A 22915-nucleotide genomic window follows, 5' to 3' on the forward strand; every position below is an offset into this window, starting at 1 on the left:
ACACTCTGAAGCTCCTCTGAGGCTGAGCAATTATTGCTAGGTGAACCACAAATTTGTTCACAAGTTTCTTCATTTAACAAGTGTATTCTTTCACAGAGGAACAGTCAATGGCGTTTTCATGTGGCACCATCACTGGCTGCAGCAGGAAGCAGCTTTCACACAGAGGAGATCTGCATTTTCTCCTTGGCTTTCACACAGAGGAGATCTGCATTTCTCCTTGGCTTTCACACAGAGGAGATCTGCATTTCTCCTTGTCTCATCAGTTTGTGTTGTGACGGATCCAGTCGTGGAGAGCTGTCACCCTGGTGTACACCCCGGGGCGATTGGGCCGAGCACAGCCCTCGCCCCAGCTCACAATGCCAGCAAGGTACCATCTATTGCCCTTCCCTGTGCAGGCCAAAGGACCTCCAGAATCTCCCTAAAATGAAGGGAGTCCAGCCATTAGTGCACACTCACAGAGCACTGTCGCAAAAAATGGGTTATTTAAGAACAGTAAATACCTGCCGCTCTTTTTCTCGAATTAAAACTTAAGATTAATTAAAACTTACTTCTGGCTATAATGTACAGAGCCAGATATCATATTTATTCAATGATTTTAACTTACAGCATACTTATCAATATAAAGCCAGTGCAAAAAGCAGTCTATAAAATTACTCCTTGATAATGTCCCATTGCAGGAATCATAGAATAACTCACCACAGCCCAAATATGGAGAGAAGACAGGGATAGAAATAGGGAATTATACTACTATTTCAACATAAATTGTTCACAGGTTGAAGGCAGATCTCTTATGCTGCAGGTTAAATAGGAACAGAAGGATACCACATACCCCAAATCAGAAAGGCCAACAAACCAAACCAAACAAATCAGGCACAATTAAATATTATCAGCAGCTTTATAATCAAGACTGAGTCTACAGTAGTCTACTTTGTAGAGGGACAAAGACCAAGGAATGTGCAAATAAGAACTGGCTTCTGGAATGGAACATGCAGATTTGGACTGCAATGTAGAAAAATAAAAATTCCCATTCATTTCAGTTCACAGGATCAAAATGCACTGGAGGTTATCAATGCTTTTTTGCCTTTCATTGCTTTGACCTTGTATGTCTTCTGTGAACTGGACTGTTCACAGAACTCTGGGCAGCTACAGTACAGCTCCTCTCTGCAGCTATTCCTAATGCACAAAAGGCAGTTAACAGCCTCCAAACTGACCCTGGGGTTTATTTGAGCCCCCAGCTGGAGCCAAAACATGTAAGAGGTCAGGGGAAAGCTATGTACTGAGAGAAGTATAACAACAGAAAGCCTTCATCACCCACCAAACAAAATTATCTATTATGGTGGTACAAAATTATCTAGAGATAAGAGAAGAAGCCAGAGCTCTTCTCTCTGAGGCTGCTGTCATACTAGGAATGAACAAACTGGATGCTCACAAGTCTGAAAGCAGAGTAGAGGGGGTTTAGGGTGCTGTGGGGGTTTCCTGAACTCCCAGTGTCATTAAAAGAAAAACAAAAACCAAAGACGCTACCCAGACTAAAAACTTAAAGATCCAGAGACCCAGAGGGCCAACATGCTAGAACTCAAACACAGCATGTCATGCTGGAAACTGGCCAGTATGATATACAGCTGAATTGGCTAAAAATGCATTGCTTAAGCAACAAATTTTTGGAGGAATATCACCCCTCTAAAATTAGCATATTTTAACAAAACAATTCCAAGGTCAAAGTTTGCAGACAAACTCTATATTGTGTTAATAAAAATAATAAAATAATAATAAAATATATTTAAAATAATTTAAAAATTAATATTAATAAATGTCATGTTAATAAAAATAACAATCTCATTAGATATTAAACACTGTAAGAAAATTCTACAAATAGTTCACTGTGTTAAAGAATTTTGACCCATTATGAGCTACAATCTTGCAAAAGTTGTCCTACTGCATTAAAATAATAAAATCTATATATTACACAAAAATTGTACCAAATTGCCTTAGTCTAATAATCAGTTACAAATTTCTATCCCCTTTATATGGTAACTGGTATAAAAAAAATATGTTTGTAAAGTTGATATTCATCATCAGAAATCTGAACATCAATGAAGTTCACAACTATACATATTGTACTAGGAGAAAGAAGGCAGGACAGGTGAAATATGACCAAAAAGCAGTTTCTGATTGGGTGTGCAAACAAGCTGGGTTTTATAACTTATACTACTGTGATGTAGTCACAACTTCTAATTATATTCATGAATGAAATTAAAAAGCATCATTGCAGCTGCATTTCCCAAAGCTAGCTTAGTTTTTCCTTTTGTAATTATTTGCAACTGTAACAATACATTACTCATCATAATTTTACATTTTTTAACAATTCCATACCCAGGTATTAAAAAAGGCAAAAAGAAATTAATACAAATAGCATAATTCACAGATGGACCTTGTATCACAGATGATTCCTTTTATCTATATGTATTTTTGTTCTCTTGTATGAAATATAACTGCTGAAGATGAAAAAGAATTCTTCTCAACATATTATCCCTTTCCCTTGCAAAATGATATTTCTCAAGAGAGTCAAAGATTATCTATGATAAAATTTCTTCCTTATTTTGGTGGGCTTTTAGTTGCCATGTTAAATTAACCATAAACTCGCACTCAAGACATCTCAAAAAAACCCAACAAAAACCAACCACACAAACAAGCTAAAACACTGGAGAATTTTCCAGTGCAAGCAAACATTCATTTGCAGTTTTCCTAGCAGTTGCAGATTACCTGGCATGCATCCACACCCCCATTAAGATTCCCAGCACACAGCATGCGTGAAGTAATGAGATTGTCATAGAGCTTGCTGCAAACACTTTGGTTAATCATTCTCACTCGAGCTTCTTGCAGAGTTTTGGCAAGGTGACCTAGAGAAAAAATACAAATGGTATAGCAGAGGTTAGGGTGGCACAAATTTCTTATGGAGGTACCAATTATCAAAACAAAAGAGAATTGCTACAAACTCAAAATCTACCCAGCCAATGACAGCAGAGTAATTTCCATTCCCTTCAAGTTGCCTGCCCTAGTTTTTGAAAGTTGTTGTCCACACAACCCTATAGCTATAGAGATTCCAATGCACCACCTTTCCATTTCCCTACACTTTATCCTTATGATCTTGTTCTGCTAGGAAGTGGTAAAAGTGCCATGCAAATTGTAAGATAAGACAGCATACAGGGTGACTAAATTTGAATGCCATTTCAAATTATGCTTGAAGCTTTTGTTATTATTTACACCATGGTCATGCTCCAAACAACATCCAAGCCCTACAAAATGCAATTTCTGTATTGTTTTCCATCCACTCAGTTCTAGAGAAGAAACTGAGGAATAAAGCTGAGCGTGGAAAACCAAATTATTTTTAAAAAACCCCAAAGAACAGATTGTAACTCACCAAGAGCTTAATTCTGTACTACAGTATTGACATTAGGTGCTCTTTTGAGCTAAATGTCCTGACACCTCTGATGTGCTGAGATGCTGCCCAAGCCCAGGTTTCAAGGTGTTTAATGCTGAGATAGGGCAAGGATCCCTCAGGCTCCCCTGCCACCCCTCTCTAACTCAGTGTGCTTTTTTCCTGCCTCTCCACTGCAGCGGCTGCTCCAAGCTACACAGAGGCAGAACTCTTCATGAGGCACACTTTAAACTACCTTTGGTTAAGACAGAGAAAATGAAAGATCCTCCACATTTTTTTTTTTTCACTTATTGCTGCTTATGGCCCTGTATTGTAAATCAGAAACAAATCCTTTATCTGCAATAGTTACTGATCTCTTTGTCTGCAAGGTTCCATTCACCAGATGAGTCATCAGCATGAAAATGGCCCATTTTTGTAAATCTATAATAATTTGCTTTTTAATGATCTGTGATACCTTAGTATGCATTTTCTCTATTATCACCTGCCACCCAAGCAACCATTCAGAATTCACAGACTGTAGCTAAGGAGATCCTTTACAGCTTTTTATAGACACAGTAAGTAAACTATATGGTTTTTTTTTTGTTTGTTTGTTTTTTTTTTTTTTTGCTTACAAGTATAAATTTCCATTGTTAGAGTTTAAAACTATGCCAAACTTGCAAAAAGTATATCCAGGAAATGAACATACTATTTTCTTTTATGGCTCCCCAGCCAGTTACATAGCAGACAGTTCCATAAAGAAATACTCTAGAGGTGCTGGGTAAACAAATGGGCTGTACCAGCTCACTGAAGAGTACAGGTGTCTCCATTTCCAACAGGGCAATGTCATAGTCTGAGATAGATTTGTCATACTGTGGGTGGACAATAATCCTTATGATTGATCTCATAGCTACACCATTGCTCTTTCCATTAATAGTATGTGAGCCCATATATGCTCTCCATCCCTTGGGAACAGAGTATCTGGAAAAAAAATGGTTTTAGAACATCCCATAGGAAAGCAATGCAGTGTTAATTTACTCCATTTTAACTACTTTTCAGTATTTAGGACATTCATCAAAACCAGAGTGCATGGAGTAGAATATGACTTCAGAAGATAAATGCCCTCTAGTCTCTGTCTGCTAAAACATTAAGTAATGTTTTTACTTGCTGTTATGAAAATAATTAATTTCCTAGAGCTAAGACCATCTCCTTGCTATGCATCATGCTTTGGAACTCAGTTCTATCTCCTCCTTATCACAAGTAGGAGGTATGCATTTTCAATTTACACTACCTAAACTGAACATCAATGAGGTTTTCACTCAAATAGGGCATGTCTTGGGATAAAAGGCCATGTGTATTCAGAAGACCTCTGCCTTTTAAAGGATGGAAAAGAAAAAAAAGGTGTTTACCCTAACAGGACAGTGTCCTATCATGAAGGATTCACTGGCAATGAAAGCAAAAAGAATAACTTCAAAAACTTAAGATTTTTGAAGCCAGCAGACTACACCAAGTGCTTATTTAGTGAGGTCATGTCAACAAGTTATAACGTGGATCAACTTATCTAGACAAGGAATAGCTTCTGCAAATTATTGAAAGCAACTTTTGAAGGTTATTAAACTGCAAATAGTCTAGAAGAGTATAATCTCTTCCTACCTCACAGAATCAGAATCCAGGAAGCAGTGGGCAGCAGATATGAGCCATCTGTTGGAAATCACAGATGCTCCACACACGTGGCCCTGTGCCCCCATGTGCAAACTTGCTTGCCAAGGCCACTTCTCAGATCTCGTATCTTCACCTCCAACAATTCTGCTTTTCTTAAGCTGGCGTCTGCCACAAGCTAACAGAAATCATTTAATTAATGAGTGAAAAGCCCACCAGTTAATTTGCCATGCTTGACACAAACTTTTACTCTTGGACCTTACTGTGCAATTGGTAAAAAGGTGAGTACTTGCCCGTTTTCACTCTATGGGCAGGTGAGATATAAGCAGTCATCCTCTGTAGCTTTCTAAAGAGTTGAATAGCTCAAAAAGGGATTAAGCACAATTTAAAAGTTTATTTGAATCATTCTTGCTTCTTTTCCCTCCTAAAAAACACAGCTCCTTGACTGCATTTCATTCAGCTCAAAAAAGTAGCAAGACCTTCCAGCTTATCCTGGAAGTGCATTGCTTGAAATAAGTCATCATAGACAGAATGGATTAATTGATTTAAAAGAAACAGTGCAAAATTCAAAACAGACATTTGCACACAGTGTTACCAGGAAATAAATTTTTTAAAAGTAATATCTGATTTAACCAATTCTTAATCCAGTAATGCTTATTAGTAACACAAATTGCTGACTAAGTTTCCAAAGTAACCAGCAAATTTTAAAATAAATGTTACCACACCACAGTTCATTTCATCAGATCCATCTGTACAGTCTCTTTTCCCATCACACTCAGGATTTGGTTTCAGCAAGCATTTTCCATTGAGACATTTGTATGCATAAGGGGAGCAATTTTTGTAGGCTGAAATAAGAGACAGAAGATAGTGTCACATGTTTGGAGTCATGCTTTCAAATTATTAACAAAACCTTGCACTTTCAGAAAATTGTTCATAGCTACACATTCTAGCCTGCTTAAAGTTGTATCCTACACTGGTGTGAACTGGTCCTTCTATGGTGAGGGAACAGGGGAATGATCCACTCTAATAAATGATCATACTAATTTCAGTCTCCACTGTCCCTGAAAAAGAAGTCCCTCCAACTCTCCACACTTCCGTTTGACATAACTCTAACCTGAGTAAGTGTGACTTCTCAGATCTGTTCTTTTGCCTTCACCAGCACTACTGGCATTACAAATCAAATCTTCACAGCGTCTTTTAATTTTCAAGTGAGATTGAGAAAACTGTGGAAGAACTTAAAAATTCCCTCCAATAAATTTTCTGACTAAGGAGTATCATAGTATACCATGTGAGAATCCTGGTAGATCTGAGCAATTGACTTCCATTACTATTATTCTTACTACCAGTTTTTTTCAAGGAACTCTAAACAGATGGTTTTTTTTCAACAAAGATTTACTCCTGGCTACCCCAAGATGGAAAGCAAGACAAAAATTAGATAAGCAAAATGCAACAAGTCACTGAGGAGCCATTGGTAGTACCAGCAATGTCCACAAACGTTGTGAATTTGCAGTAAAAAAATCATCAATGTGGCAAAAGTACCCAGCCTGCTATGTCTCTCCTCCTTAAATTATGTGGCATAATTTATATAATATATATAATTTATTACTTTATATAATTTATGTGGTACTTATCTGGCAGCATTTGGGGGGAAAGTGCTCTTCCAATAGGATCACCAGCAAAACGTGGTTTGGTTTTCTTACTAAAATCCCTGTTATCTTGGATTTGTCTTCATTAACTGTCTAAACTCTCCCAAAACCTAGTTTTACTCTCCATGATTTATGTTCACTATTATGAAACTTTTACTTTGTGCTATGAAAAAAAAAATCTAAAAACAACACATTTAACCATTTAAAGATGCTGCAACCTTCCACTGTCTTTCGGAAAATAGCTAAAAAGACATACTTACAGCAATTGTTTTCATCACTGTCCTGCCCACAGCTGTCATCATCTTTACAAGACTTGGACTTAGGTTTGCACTTCCCATCACCACAGTTCGATTGCTCTGGATCACAACCTGAAGAAAACAGGTCAGTAAATTTCTGACACAAACCACAGACTAACAGCCCTGTGCTACACTCCCTGCCAGAGGTCCCTGGATGTTTCTGTGCCATTTCTGTCAGACACTTTCCTGCCTTGGTTTTGGTAGCATCCAGTGACAGAGAAACTTGTGCTGTACCCTCTGACCTTGGAGTACCTCCTGTCACTGTTTCTGGCATCTTTTGTTCCCTCTCTTCTTTGACATGCAGTGCCTGATTTGGTTCAGTACTCTAGCTGAAGCCTTCCCACTGATGATTGGGAAGGTACTTTCAAATTCCTCTCTTGCATCCTTGTGTGACACTTAAAAACCCCCAGAACAAAGGCAGCCAACCAACAAAACACCAAGTACAAACAGAAGTATTTTGTTTGTCACAGAATGTTTTGTGACTGACTCACAAGCCAGCTTTTGAGCGGTAGTCATTCCCTCAGCCATTTTTTAGTAAAAGAAGCAACTTAGGAAATCCACATGTGTTTAATTGCTGCATTCAGAACTTCACAGAATCACAAAACATTCTGAGTTGGAAGGAAGCCATAAGGATCATCCAGTCTGACTCCTGGCCCTGCACAGCACCATCCCCAAGAGTCAAACCCTGTGCCTCAGAACATTTTCCAAATATTTCCTGAGCTCCAGCAACCTCAGGGCTGTGACCATGTCCCTGGGGAGCCTGTTCCAGTGACCAGTCGCCATCTGGGTGAAGAATCTTTTCCTAATATTGAACCTGATATTCCCCTGATATAACTTCAGCCCATTCCCTCGGGAGTGTCACTGGTCAGCAGAAATCAGTGTCTGCCCCTGCCCTTCCCCTCACAAGGAAATTGTACCTGCAATGAAGTGTCCCCTCAGTCTCTTCCAGGCTGAACAAAGTGACCTCAGCCCCTCCTCACACAGCTTCTCCTCTTCATTACCCCATGGACACTCTCTAATAAATTATTATTTTTTATATTGTGGCACCCAAATCTTCCCCCAGCACTTGAGGTGAGGCTGCCCCAGCTCAGAGCAGAGCAGGACAATCCCCTCCCTTGTCCAGCTGATGATGTTCCTGATGCCCCCCAGGACACCATCAGCCCTCCTTGCTGCCAGGGCACTGCTGACTCATTCTTGTCTTTATTTTTCTCCATATATATTCTACAGCTCCTCAGGACCACTTACAAATACACTCCTCTTAAATACATCCAACTTTCTATTGCGTAACACTTTTCCTGCCTCTCTAATCTATAATTTAGACCATGAACAAAAATTTTGTGACATTCCATAACAAAATTGGCAGAATGGTATTAAAAATATCCTTCCTCTTTGGTAATGAGTCTTGACCAATCATTCTGTGGGAACTGTTTCCTTTTTTTATTCCTCCCCACATTTTCTTTACATACTGATAAGCTTGTCATGCAAGACCTTGTCAAAGTACAATTTGTATATTTATCCTCTCACAGCAGAGAGCTAAAACAAAAATTTAATTTTCCATGCTGATTTTAATATTCTTTTCACTATTTACAAATAGCTTACTTTGGCTACTTCTTATGCTTTTTTTTTTCCCTTTGGAAGGTCAACTTATAAAGAGTGATGTAAAATTCCCTTTTGATTTTTCTGTTTTCCCACTCTTTAAAGAGACACATTACACACTCTCTTTTCCACACTTTTACATCTTCACCCACATGATTCATGTGATCTTAAAGATTGCCAGCAGTATTTTAGAGATAATTTCAGCCCATCTCTCAACTTTGTGGAAGAAACTTTTTACAAAAAACAACAAACAAGAAATAATTGCTCTACCCCAATCCAATTCTTCACTACCATGTGGGTAGCCTTTCCAGCATTCAAACTGATTTTTTGAAGGAATGCACATTCTGTCTGCATATCTAATGACAAGCTAGAAAAATAAAAAAATCAATGACACTAGAAATATTGATACAGTCTAAATGCAGCAATACAGGACTCTACCATGAAGAAATATTAAAATTACTACTAAAAATTAAAGTTTGTGTAATTTATAAAATAAATTGAATGTTAAAAAAGAAATAATATCTTGTGTGCTACAAAGATATCAAGGAAATCTGTCAAATATTTTTTATCAAGCAGTCTGAATTAAAGGAGTCACTTAAATAAACTTAGCAAATTAAATTCACATTAATTGCCTCTAAAGGCTGAATGGCATTCACCACAGATACATAATTACTGATAGAAAGCATTTCTTTAATTTGTTAAGGGAATGTGTTTAATACAGGAGAATCTAAGGAGAAGGAAAATTAAATCAAAATTAGGCATTCTCTTTAGTATTACAAATACATATTTCCTGATATTAAAATTTTGTAGAAATTATTCTCTGTGTTACTACACTCAGTGTCTGGTGTGAAAAAGTGCTTTATCAAACACTTCCCAAAACTTGCATTGTCATTATTAAACAGCCCTTAACCAAGAATTTCTTTCACATTCATGTAAACTAACTACTAGTTTAGATGCTAAATTGTTTCTTTCCAACATATAAAAATGTTTATTCTCTTTCAGATGTACAAGAGAAAAAAGTCTCTGAAAGACTAAGTAGCTCAGACCACACCTCCTTCTGCCCAAGTGAAGTCAAATTAAACTTTCTCCCATTTAGCACCATAGGCAAATTAAGAGCTACATCAGATTGAAGGACCAAATCCATTTGCCCCACAGTTGTCTAATCTGCTCCAATTTGGAGTAAATGAATCCTCTTCACTGCCTTGCATGTGATGTCAGTGGGAGGAAAGCACACACTCCCCAGCCCCCAGCAGCTCAGAGCAGGAGTGTCTCCATATTTTGTCACCTCTCTCTGAAGTTACCCAGCTGAGGGATGGCATTTGCTTTCCAGGGCAGCTCAGAGCAGTGCCTGTGGTTTTTAATATCTCTGCTTTGATAGGCACTCAACAATGGGAAAAAACTAACCTCAGGTGGGTGACTGCAGGTGCTCAAGATGTGGGAAAACATAAATTTATTTTTTCCTTCCCTTATTATTACTGGCAAGACTGGTATAGACCAGTTCTCTCAGTCCATGTTGATATCTCAGCCTTCCCCAAACTACTGCATCAAGTTAATACTGACACATCACAGCCATTCCACTCCTCCTGATGAGCCTTTATACACAGTCTCCTGACTGTGACTAATTGATTAAATAACTTTGAGCCATCTGCTTGCTGGCTCAGTGCTAGAAGCAGAGCACAGATACACACAATAAAGACTGGGGATTTTCTCTGTTAAAAAAGGTGTTCTTAGGCTTAGACCCTTAACCATTTTTGAGGCAGTAACCAGAGTAACCAGTGAATAGTTTGTAACTTTTTCTATTGGAAAGAGACCCACATTGGTGGAAGAAGAAATCCCTGAAAATCTATGAGTCTTACAGAATGACTGACCACAAAACACACCACTTACTTAGAGTGAAAGGCAGGAAACAGAAAGCTTTACCTTAATACTTAAATGCTTCTATGTCAACAAGGAACAGAACTACATTCTGACAAGCAAGCTGAGGATTTGAAAAGGCTTCTCAAATTTGATGAACTGATTGCTTGAAATCACAGAGAACTTTACCTAGACATTAATTGGTTAAAAAACCTCAGGCATTTAAAAAATTCTAAATTGCGTATTTTTTAAGAAATGCCACAAGTAAATATGTGTTTCTCCTGAAAATTCCTAACATGGATCCAGAAATACATGGAACGGGGAGTTAGAAAATGCCATAAAAAACCCAGATGTATTTCTACAACATATTCTAGCAAGGGGTCCTCTTTGACTACCAGTAAAACTTAAATAGTTTGTTTAAACCTGGGAACTGATCTAGAGCACCTTGATCTGTGATTTAAAAGAGAAGATTAATATTTAATAATAATAATAACAACAACAACAACAGCAACAACAACAACAATAATAATAATAAATATTTAAGATTAATATTTATTCATGGTTAACTATTGTTGGCAGAAGAGCCATGCTTAGAGGCTCTTTGCCATTCTACTTTCATGTTGCAGCTTGGCTATTTTAAGGTGCCAGCAAAGTGCCATATAAGTAGATCTACAGAAACTGAGAAATTTTACTTTTACTCCCCATTTTACAGAAATGTTGATAAAAGTTAGAAAATAAGTTAGCTTCTAAATGCATCTTATATTTAAATTTGGACCTCTATTTGGTCAACTAAAGACACAACATTTTACACATTTGTCTCCTGCAATAAGGTTAAGAAAATAGGCAGGCTGAGTTGTATACAATTGGTCTGTCAAGCAGGGTTTCTCAAAGGTTTCCCCTTAAAAATTAAAGTGTGTGCTTGATAACTTACGGTCTGTGTGACTGAAAGCTTTGTATTCAATATAAAACCCTCTGTGGGTGACCAGCTCATCAGAATGGAAGTTGATTGCAACAGAATAGCCATATTCTCTGTTTCTGTTGTTTTCTGAAAGAGCTTTACAGTATCTAGCAAGGCAAAAGTGAGAATTATTAATTTCTAACCAAACTGACCTCTACCATCCTTACTGAATGGTACTGATGTTAAAAAGCTTTAAGACAATGCAATGAGGATCAGCTGTGTTTTGGTCTTAAGAACTGCCCAACAAAAGTTTTAGAAAGCCTATTTACAAATTTCTCCCACTCCATAACTTTTTTGGGGATTAGTGGACTTTGAGACAAAATATGGCAAGATGATCAACCAACCTTATGAACATAAAGAGCTTCAAGCATGCTTGATTTCAAATTGCCCATTTAGGTTTGCAAACCCAAAAGTTCCACATCCAGGAAAGGATTAAATCATTCAGCCAAATTAACAAACAACAGCTCTTGCTTGTTTCAATATGGTCCTTCCAAGAGACAAAATTCTCGGAATAGCATTATTTTACTGTTTGTGTAACAATTGCAAACACTGAAGAGCAAGTGGTAAAGAAAATGAAACTTCTGATTACACAAACTCTTCAGCCACATCAAGACCACAGTCAGGAATTTACAGTTCAGCTGCAGCTGCATAAAATCCTATCGTTTTCTACATTATTGCACTAAGGGGAACAAAAGAAAAAGTAAATACCTGTAAGAAAAAAAGCCAGGATGCCTAAATATGCAGAACTTCAATGTACAAAGCAATACACCAGAAAATAATATATTTACTCACCTAACTCCATCAATTTCTAACCAGTCTTTGTCACATTTACTGGACCCTGGAGACTTCTCTTGAATTTGTATTACAAGGATTTTTATTGAGAGTTTGTAGCCAGGTAATGGTGCCTAAAAAGCAAAAGATAAAAATACTGACATGCATGCACAAAAGACATTCTACCTATTACAGGACTGAAATTGCTGCATTTCTATTATTGAAATTACAGCCTCTGAAGACCCAAAAAGCTTTGCTACTTTAAACATCTATAGAAGTCTTTTTAACCCAGCTTTTGCTAGGCTGAGCCTGATGAAGGAGTGTTTCTGCAGCCAGCATAAAGCATTGTGTGTCTGAGGTTCAGGCTGGGGTTGTAATGCCATGTGTTCCTGTCCTGCACAGAGGAGGGTTTTGTGCTACAAGCTGTTAATAATACTGTGAAAGGCAGAGACTTACCAAGTCATATACTTGAAAAGTCTGCTTTACAAGGGAGACTAAAAACATAGATAAATGCTGAATGGAACAGACCAACACATTAGGTATCTGATAGAAGTCATGAGCAGATTTTAAGTCTTGCCAAAGGACTTGCTGGAATTCAGAGGTAAATTTCTGAGCCAGAGAAGGTCCTGGCCCTGCAGAATTCAGGGAAATACAGTGTGATATCCATCATGTGAGGCATGATTTACATGACCTTTTTTCTTTCTGGCATAGAAGAAAAGCCCTGATTATTATTAATTTTCTCTGGCTGCTGGGACTTGTCATCTTACACATTAATTTGTTTCTGTCACAAATAATGCTCAGACTTCTGGAAGTTGGCAGTAATCCCCTCCCATAGCTGGCACCTGCACACAGGACAGGAAAGAAATGCCTGCCTGAGAAGAAGTCAGCTTCAGTGGTCTCACTAGGTTTTTCTCCCTGTTTCACCCACATCAAAAGCCATTTCTCCCAATTTTGCATCTACAGAAGATTAAGAAAAGTCATCAGTACTCAGAAGAGTTCCCAGCACTCACCTTGATAATCCAGGTGCAGTCAATGTTTGGTGGGTAGTAACTTGGGTAATAAGGGGAACTCAGTGTCCCATTCCAGGAGATATAATGACCACCACATACTAGGAGAGAAATACATCAGCAAGGAACACAGTTATCCCAGCTGAACCCAAGTCTACTTCACTTGCTAGGACCCTTCTCTATGTACAGAGTTAGAAAAATACATTGTGACAGTATTAAACTCACATTTTTCTGCATTTACTGAAAAGCACTTAACTTCCACCTCCACATAACACTGAATTTCTCTTATTTTTATCAAATTACAGCTAAGGGTAAGTACAAAAACCTCTGACTGAAGTATTTCTGTTTCAAAATGGCATTTTTTTGTGGTAAGTGAAAGAAGCAACTAGATGTGGATGCAACAAACCTCCCCCTTCTAATTTACTTCTGACAATTCTGTAGGTATCTTCAAAATTAAAAAGCAGTCAGCCCAGTGAAGTGAAAACTGATTAATTTTGTTTAAACAAAGGAGTTAGTCTATCAGTTCTCAGCTTGAAAATTCATGCCATGTTTGAGTCCTCATACCAAGGACTCTCCTAGATATCCAGTCCTTAGTGCTTTTGGTTCCCTCTAGGTAACATTGTGAATGCAAACATAAACATAACAGAAAATAAGATCATTTTGGAATTTAAAAAAATCTTGTGGCAAAACCCGAGATAAATATAATTTGAAATGCCCATCCTCAGAACAATAAAGCCATTTTAATTAGTAATGTGCATGGGGTAAGTATTTGGATAAGCAGCATGCAGAGAGACAAGCTGAAATGTGGCTTTGGAGGAGTTTATCCTCTGTTTATTCTCTGTTAACTTGTTCCACATGTTAAAAAATAGTCACTTGCTTCATTGTCAGAAACTCTTTACCAAATATACCTTACCAAATAACTGTGGCTAAACTTGACCCTGTGAAGCCCCTTTATCTCTTCTAAAATTAGTACTACAATTTAGCTTTACTCAAAATACTTCACCACACTGCACTCATGTAAAATCTGTAGTACCCCAAAGGTTTGGAATGTACTTAGGTGTGGAACACACTTGTGTTACTCAGTTAACTACACTGAACAATGCTTTCAGGAAAAAAACAAAGAGACATTAGAAGTGTTTGCTCTTGATTTCCATTTTCTTTAAAATCATGCTCTACAATCTGTGGATACATTGCCAAAACTGCTGAAGTAGCTGCTCTGTCACTGTCTGGCTTTGCCTAGACACACAGTGCCTGTGCCTGTCCTGCTGCTCCTCTGCCACTGCTCAGTGTTACCCATGCAAGGACTGGCAAGCAAGGCTTGAGTGGTTATCAGGAAGACAAAATCTCCAGAACAAAGATGTTCTCTCCTCTTTGTTCAATTCTCAGCCTTTCTTAAAATGGTTCAGAATGATAATTCCCTATTTTACACACCAACATTCCCTCCCCCAGATTTGTTCAAGGCAATATCAGCTTTTCTTAGAGGCAAAATCAGCAATAATTGTGCTTCCATCAGACACTTGTGTCTATTAACTACGTACTGATTTTAGGAATGGCTTGAAAGTGAGCTTTTAAAATGTTGCTTTCTCCTCTCTGGTCCAGTGAGAAGGTAAGCAGCATTACATTACTTGATGAAGTTAAACGCACAACAGAAGGAGTCCAGGCTCCAGGCCCACACCACCTGGAAGGTTACAAAAAAAAAAAACCAAACAAAAACACAAAACCAAAACACATTAAAAAAAGTAATCCCAAAACATTTCCCACATTCCTTGCTGGGAAACTGGGCAGAAGTAATACTGATCTCAGCATCTGTGTTTTAGAAGTGTTCCCTTGGCTGCCACGTCCCTTTTGTTCTCCCACCCAGCTGACAGTACATGGGATGCTTGGGCTTCCCAGCACTGAGGCTTAGTCACTGTGTGTGTACATCACAGTTTTCTTGCTTAACAAGCGCCCTGGAGTTTTCATACCTATAGAAGCATCAAAAAGCAAGGGCAGACTGTGTTACTTCAGTGGTGATAGAGGCACCCAGAAGCAGAGGTTAGGAATGAAAAGGCAACAAGTGCCATTGCAGCAGTGTTGAGCAGCATCTGTGCAAAGCCCAAAACATTTCCAGTTTATTCACATTCATTCTGTTTTTGTGTCACAAAAGCTATCACATAAAATGTGAAGCCCCATGCTTTTCAACTGTTACTTCCTATTGTTCTTTTACTTGTTAATGTGAGATGCTATTTCTTGCATCTGTAAATTCACTCTTATGCTTATTCCATTTTGCAACCTACATCATATTTTGGACTTTTAAAATTTATTTATAATTCGATGATCCTTGTGGGTCACTTCCAATTCAGAATATTCTGTGATATCTGTGAATCTATGCATTGAAAACTTCTAACAGATTTCTCTTTTTCAATGCACAACAAATGAAAGCAAGTAAGATTAGCCCTCACAGTAAGAGTCCATCTGTTACTGTGTATTTCCATCACAGCTCTGAATCAAGTTCTTGACGTCACTGAGATCCAAATTGGCAGCATTAAAATCAAATTTTGTAACCTTAAGTTGAAAGTAGCTGTCTTCTGCTTTAGCAGCCTGTTCCTTTCATGCATTTGGAGTGAGACTAGTGAATGAATCTCTGCTTTGCCTCTCCCGCAGACATTATTAAATCCTTTTTGTCATAAGAGCTGACAAAACATTTATAAAATAACAATTTAAGTCATCTCCACAATGCCATGTGGAAATTTTTTCAGCATCTTCATCATCCTAGTTGTCTGCCCTGCCTTATCTTCTATCTGTACATTCTGTCACAGTATCATCAGAGCAGCAAGGCAAGCTATGAGAAGAGAGGTCCACATGAGATGCTTACTCTCACAGCACACCTCACCATCTCAGCTTGGACATGCTTTAGGATTTGCCACTGAGCAGATGTATTACTGCAGTGTACAGAAACTGGTGAGCATCAGTTCAGTCCCCATGTGTGACCCTGGACATAAACATCAGGGCTGCTATAGTTACTGGCTCTCTTGGTATTGGACACACCATTATTATTAGTTCTACTTTATGTGTCTTAGCTATGTCACTAGGCTGCTTCTGACACAAGCAGAAAACTAATAGACATATGCAAAACAACACATTTTCTAGGGTGGCAATAGAAGCAAGCAGAAAAGTCATTTTTGTTGAGCTATCATCAGGCTTTTAACATAATTTCAGTCACCAAATTCTGTTTTGGTTCTTTAATAGGCAGACATCAATGCACATTCTTGAATTTTGTCTTTCAGCTTACTGCATCTATGTTCTCTCAATGTGTTAGATCAGACCTGTGTTGGTCTTGCTGTCTTCCAGGTGTTTTCATGCTCATGGCCAGCTCTACATTTGTAGTTCCTAAAAAATCTGAGCCAGTGGTAACAATGCACAATGAAGTAACAGCTGCAGATATAATCCATAATAAGTAGCAGAACAGATGCAGGCCCACATCAGGGACAGGATTCTCCTCATTAAGCTGCAGATTGAAAGTAACTCTTTACAAAAACCTTGTGTCCATTCCATGCCAACAATGGCAATCTGTTATGTCTTATTGTATAGAGAGCATCCAGTACATTAATAGAGCTGAAGAGGACAACTGCTCAATTAGGTTAAAGCACTCCTAAACAAGCGCATTTCAGATTCCTAGCTGAACCTTCGTGCCCAGCTAACCTCTTCCTGAAGGTTCCTAAAAGAAAAAAATTAAGTAAAGTTCCCCTCTTGAAACCACCCATCCCCAGAACCTACTACTTATTTATTTATTTGGTTGACAGAATAATCTGGAAGACAGATCCCTTGTGCTTATACATGAAATTTGACTCATAAAAGTGGGAGCAGTGTAGCAACTCATTTAAATATCTGAATTCACTTATGCAAATAGACTACACAGTGACTCTGAGGATGAAGCTTTCCAACCCCCCTGTTATGAGCAGGAACTCAGCTGTGACTGGACTGGCATAAAACATATTCTAGTATTATATTATAATACTCTAGATAGTCTGTATCTTTTTGAGTTGTGAGAGCATTTTTATGGAAAGGAACCCATTAAGAATTAGTCATAGTGCAGAATATACCCCACAGAAATTTGTAACAGATTCCCCAGCGAAGGGGTCATGGCACCAACCCTGTCAGAGTTCAAGGAACATTTGGACAATGCTCTTAGTCAGATGATTTGGTTTTAGGTAGTCAGCTGAGGAGCAGGGAGTTGGACTTGAAAACCCTTTTCAATCCCTTCAAACTTTTTTAGAAGATCTTTTTATTACCTTACCCAAAACTTTTCATTAACTTGTATTTCAGATCTCACATTTTATCAATTTGGTACAGTTTCAGAGAGTTTCTGTACAGGTCAGTAAAGCATTGTTGTTCTGTGTATCATACCTGGTAATGATCTTGTTCTGCAGTGGGAGAAGGAAATCATATGCTGAAAGGTGGTGAGATGCACAGCTCTCTGGAGTGACACCATGCAAAGTGATAATTACCAGTCTCACCACGTAATTAGAAGGAACTCGAAGTCTCCATTGATAAAAAGACTTTTTGGGATTCATCAGAGTTAGAGTCCTGTTGTTACCTGGCTTGGCATACAGGTCAAAGGACACTGCTACAAAAAAGAATGCAGATCAGTATGGAAAAACTGCTAGATTGAAAGGTAAGTTCTTGGATGGGATTTCAGACAAAGTAGAAGCAATCACCTACCCACATTTCTTGGCTACTCTATTTCTTTTTTGCTCTTACATTCTGCCCCCTTTTCCTTATCAGACTGCATCACCTTCTGCTCTGGCCAAGGAATTTCAAAGCCTCTCCATCACCAGCTCCTGGCACATTCCACAAGCAGGAGCTGATTCAGCTGCAAGTGCTGCAATATCTGCTCACACCCACTGCTCCCTTTGCCATTTTCTCTTCTTCCTTCTCCATGCACTGAGAACACTAAGTACATGAAGACAGATCTCGAGATGTGCTTCATATGAAGAAATCAGGCAAGTGAATTAAAGCTCTACATTATCTGACTGATCACTAACAACATATAACCAAAATTGTCAAATCACAAGCTTGAATTATGTACAGTTTTTTAGAAGTTTTGTTGGGTGTGTTTTTTGTTTTGTTTTTGTTTTTAGAAATGGCAAAAAATAGGAGCTACAGCTCACTGCAATTCAGTTTCAACGATTAAATTTCAACCATTCTAGTCAGAACATCAGAATAAAAGCTGTAAGTTATTTTCATTTGAAACACATGACATGGAGATTCCATAGTCTAGTTTAGTTCATAAGCCTTACAGATATAAGAACAACTGGAAAAATGCCATTTATCTATCACAGGATTCCACTCCCCTCCCCAAAGTGGTATCACTTGGGATTGAAGATAATTACCTGATTTTTGCATCACATCATATTCTGTGAAATCTGAAACTGAAATGTAATAATTATCAGCTACACAAGCCAAAGACACAAAGTGGAGAAAGAAAAATAGACAGAATAGGTATTAAATGACAGGTACATTGTTACCAAAAAGTTCCATTGTATCAAGATCAAAATCTTTCTCCCCAGAACTGAACAAGGGAGCAGCTTGTTTACTACAGATATCTTTTTGTTGTACTGGCGTTAATTTTTTAAGAGAAGCAGCCATATCTTGTGGTGCCCAGAATGTATTCCAGAAGTAAGCTCGTGGCCCAGATTCTCCCTCACTGTGAAAGGAAAAAAAAAGCATCATAAATATAGTCTAATTGCTATTTTGGACATGGTTTCCACTGGTCTGCATTTTCGGCTGGCACAGTTTCATAGCCAGCTGAACTTCTGTGCCCAATAGCTGCTCCTAAACAAAGTGACAAAAAGCTCCCTTGTTTAACAATTATTTTTGCTATACAGAAGAATTATTTTTTACATATATGGCTTAACCAGCTACACAGTGAGACTGAAAACCACACCTTGAAATCCTTCAATAATTTTTATGAAATTGGTTGTTACAATCCCTGCTGTTTAATTATACATTTTTAAGATCATATAATAGCTCCAGGCACACTGTAATTAATATTTTTAATAGAAGTTAGCATTATAGAACAACTCAATATTATGCCTGTACTTTGATACAGCATTTCACACAATCTTTGCTGAAATAAAAAATCCTTGAGCATACACATAAAAGTTATTACTTTAGTGATTCCACCACAATCCTTTTGAAATTGCCTGTGCACTGACCCTTCAGTTTTTTCAGAAACTACCAGGATTATAATAACCTGCTGCTCAATGGATTTAGATTTTTTACCCAGAGCTCAATTAGTGTTTTGCCCCAAATTACATATTTAAGGATTTGTTTTCAGAGGTTAAAAAATAACTTCTTTTGAATGGACAAAACCAAAATAAGCTCCTGCAAATGCTGAATTGTTATTTCAAAAATTAAAAGTAGGTTAATATACAACAAAACAACTCACAGACTCAGGAACAATTAATCAAACTTCATTTCTCTCACCAATTCTACAAGGCAGGACAGAAGTAACACTATTAGCTTAGCTCATATACTCAAATGCATTTCTGTATTTTTAATTCTCTTACAGAGATGTGCATGTTCTTCTAGATAGCTAATTTAAAATGCATTAAAAAAAAAAACCACAGCTGAATATTTCAAATTTCTACTGTATGCTGAAACAGCACCTACCTGAAAGCAGCCACTTCAGACTTCAAGAAGTACTTTCCCAGAAAGGAAGATTCATATGTTTCTTCCAACTGACAATGAAATAATGGTAAAAGAAAAGGTAACATTATATTTTAGTGCCAGTATAATCTCTAATACTATAAAGTGCTTTTTCATTCTTTCTTCTTCCTCACTCTCTTCCTCACATTACCAGCATTGTCCACAACTTTCATAAAATGCATCAAATAAGGATCATAAAGGTGCACTAAAAATTGCTTTTCCACAGCACATTTCAAGACCATTGCTGCAGTTCTTAACAATTCGTAATGAATGCATTCATATTTTTGTTTCAGTCTTTAAACTTCCAGTGTATAGGCTGTGGACAAAGCACCTTTGAGACACCAGATTAGTTCTTTTGGGAAATACAGGCTAACAGAGAACACCTTTGTTTTCAAAACTGCTGTCCACATCTACCTAGGAAACAGCACTGATCTCACAAATAGAAACTCATAAGAAGGGCAAGAAAGCCTGAAAGAATGATAAGGAAAATTTAAAAAGTGAAGCATTGAATAGGAGGTAAAATTAAAAAGCAAAAGAAAAATGTAGAAGGAAGAATAAAGTTTGAATAAAGTAAATAAAACCCAGTCTCCTATTCCCTTCAAGACAAGTAATTTGTCCATAACTCTGAAACCTTACTACCTAGAAAACATTGACCTTACTCTAAGACATACAGCCCCATCTGTCTAGCTGCATTTCTAAAATAAATACTGAAAAATTGCCAAGGCTCTTGCTAGCTTTAAACTTCCTATTTCTAAGGAAAAAAAAAAAAAAAAAAAAAAAAAAAAAAGTTAACTGGACTCCCCTCCTCATTCCCAGCTGATTCTGTATAAATGTTTATAAAGTATTGCTCTATTTATGTGGGAACTTACATAGTTTTGGATTGCTTTTGCTTGCAGGAGGAATTGCTGTGATGTTGGATTATTAAGGTCATTTGTATAAGTCAAATTAGGAATTTCTACACTTCCACTGATATAAATAAAGGAAAAAGCTGGAGCTGAGGAAAAAAAAAAAAAAAAGGTAAAGAATTAGCACACCTAATAACATTACAGAACAAGAGGCTTGCAGAAGTGTGTGGTTTGTCCTTGGCATTTACAGGTATTAGCTTTTAAGAGAAACATTCAGTAATAGCCAGAGCACTGAGTCAGTCCCACTGACAGAGTAATGCCCAGCAGGAAAGAAAAGGAAGGAGATAAAGGTTTAAGCAGGCATTTCTACTAGGAGAACTCTATTGTTCAGCTTCCCTTTTTTTGCAGTGCTCTCCTCCTGAAGATGCAAGGTTTTAATGGCAATATGTTGACATTTGGGAAAGTACATAAGCAATTTAGGTACCCATTCTGTTTTTTAAAAAGTGAAGAGAAAATAGACAAATAATTCCTATATGCTCATGCAAAAGATAACACTTAATACCAATAATGATGGTATTCACCAGCAGAGACAAAAAATAATTAGAGATAAAATGCACACTTTCAATATTCTTGTGCAACTACTAACTTCTAATTACTGTGCATTCTGTTGCCTTAGCAAAGACATTAAGGAGAAGGGGAAGTCAATAGTTTATGTACACATGTTATGTGCATTATTTCACAGTGCAAAATATCCATCCTGCCCAGAACACACTGGGAGTAATACTTACAGAGGGAGTAATGCAGGACTAGCACAATTGCTGTCAAGGTTAAAGAAACTGTGGGTAATATTCCTAGAAGACATCTCTTCCACAAACACAACTTCATCCATTTGAAGAAATGATTCTTTCGGCACAAACCTTCTTGGTAGGATGGGCAATGGCAAGCACGTGGACTTTCCTAGAGAAGGACCATGGATGGCATCAGTTAGTAAGAAAAAAAGAAGAGCTGTTACATCACATTTTGGTGTATTTATTCTTTTAAAGAGAATTGAGCTAAGAGCTTTCATGCTATCAGCTAGGTCATGCATGAAACCCACACCTCTCTGGGCTATTTCCCTCCTATATGCACATCAAGCTGTGAAAGGGGAGGAATTTTTATCACTTGAGTTACGAGCAAGCGATGAAGAATAGAGGTCAAAGCACATAGGAGTGGACAGAGATAATTTCTTTACTGTGTTCCTACCACAAAGCTTTGCTGTGGCTCTTACCTGCCCTGCAGCCCGCCCAGTGTCCGGAGCTGGAATGCTGTACACAGAAATCCGGCCGGAGGGAAAAGCCTGCAGCATGATGCCGTGGCAAAAGCCTTTGGACAAACCTAGCAACACCCCCTAAATGAACCCTGCTTCTTGAACATGACTCTGAGTAGCTGCTCTCCCCACCACACACACAGGGCTTCTCTCATTTCACCTTTGCCATGCTGCTTGAAGCGGGAGCCAGCTGATCTGCAGTCAAAGAAGGTGGGCAGGAAAAGTTACCATCGCTGTAACTCTTTGTTTTCCTGACTGGCTAAGAAGGATATGGATCCCATCAATTGAAAATACATCACTTCTCTCAGAAATACGAGAATAGGGAAGTCATTCACAGCACAATTCAAAGGACATGCAACCAATTTACAGATAAAAGATTCCAGGGCAATATAAATGAGAACTTCTAATAATGACCCTGAGGAATTCATAGAAATATCCATAAGAGAGGAGAAATGCTCAGTTCCACCTTAGTTCACCTTAGTTTTCCAGGTTCAAGACAGTACCACAGAATAAAAGCAATAAATAAATTGGAAACCAGTTTATGTTCACATTTCCTGCTTGAAAGGAAAAACAGCTTAAAGTCAGCAAACCATCAAGTTCAGCATGATATAAAATAAGAAAATCAAGGATGTGTAAGGGGAAATAACATATTTGATACATGTTCAAAGAGAGAGACCACAAAGAACAGAATCTAGAAAAGCAAAAGGGGATGAAGAAATCTCAGCCCCAGAAAATAATACAAAGGGAACAAAACAAATCCCAACAGTTCACACAGAGATTGCAAAAGGGATTAATTGGAAAGCAATCGTCACAGCTCAGAAATTCGAACTACAGCTGCAGACAGATGGTTTTGTTCAAGTCCTCAGCACAGA

General features: G+C 37.9%; 1 protein-coding gene across 1 annotated transcript; it reads right to left on the reverse strand.

Moving 5' to 3' along the window:
* Positions 1-259: 259 nt before the first annotated feature.
* Positions 260-21681, reverse strand: LOC306808208 (suppressor of tumorigenicity 14 protein-like; the record flags this gene model as incomplete). Its single annotated transcript, XM_079318514.1, has 16 exons — positions 21526-21681; positions 20762-20886; positions 19857-19924; positions 18710-18888; positions 18575-18613; positions 17589-17808; positions 14741-14880; positions 13206-13303; positions 12217-12329; positions 11398-11531; positions 6981-7088; positions 5800-5919; positions 5069-5252; positions 4125-4396; positions 2764-2900; positions 260-418 (listed from the first exon to the last, which is right to left on the reverse strand). The coding sequence occupies exons 1-16, from the start codon at positions 21620-21622 to the stop codon at positions 260-262; spliced, it is 2193 nt and encodes a 730-aa protein (XP_079174640.1). The 5' UTR covers positions 21623-21681.
* Between the last annotated feature and the right edge of the window lie 1234 nt (positions 21682-22915).

This window comes from Erithacus rubecula (assembly GCF_903797595.1).
Source record: "Erithacus rubecula genome assembly, chromosome: 1".
NCBI lineage: Eukaryota > Metazoa > Chordata > Aves > Passeriformes > Muscicapidae > Erithacus > Erithacus rubecula.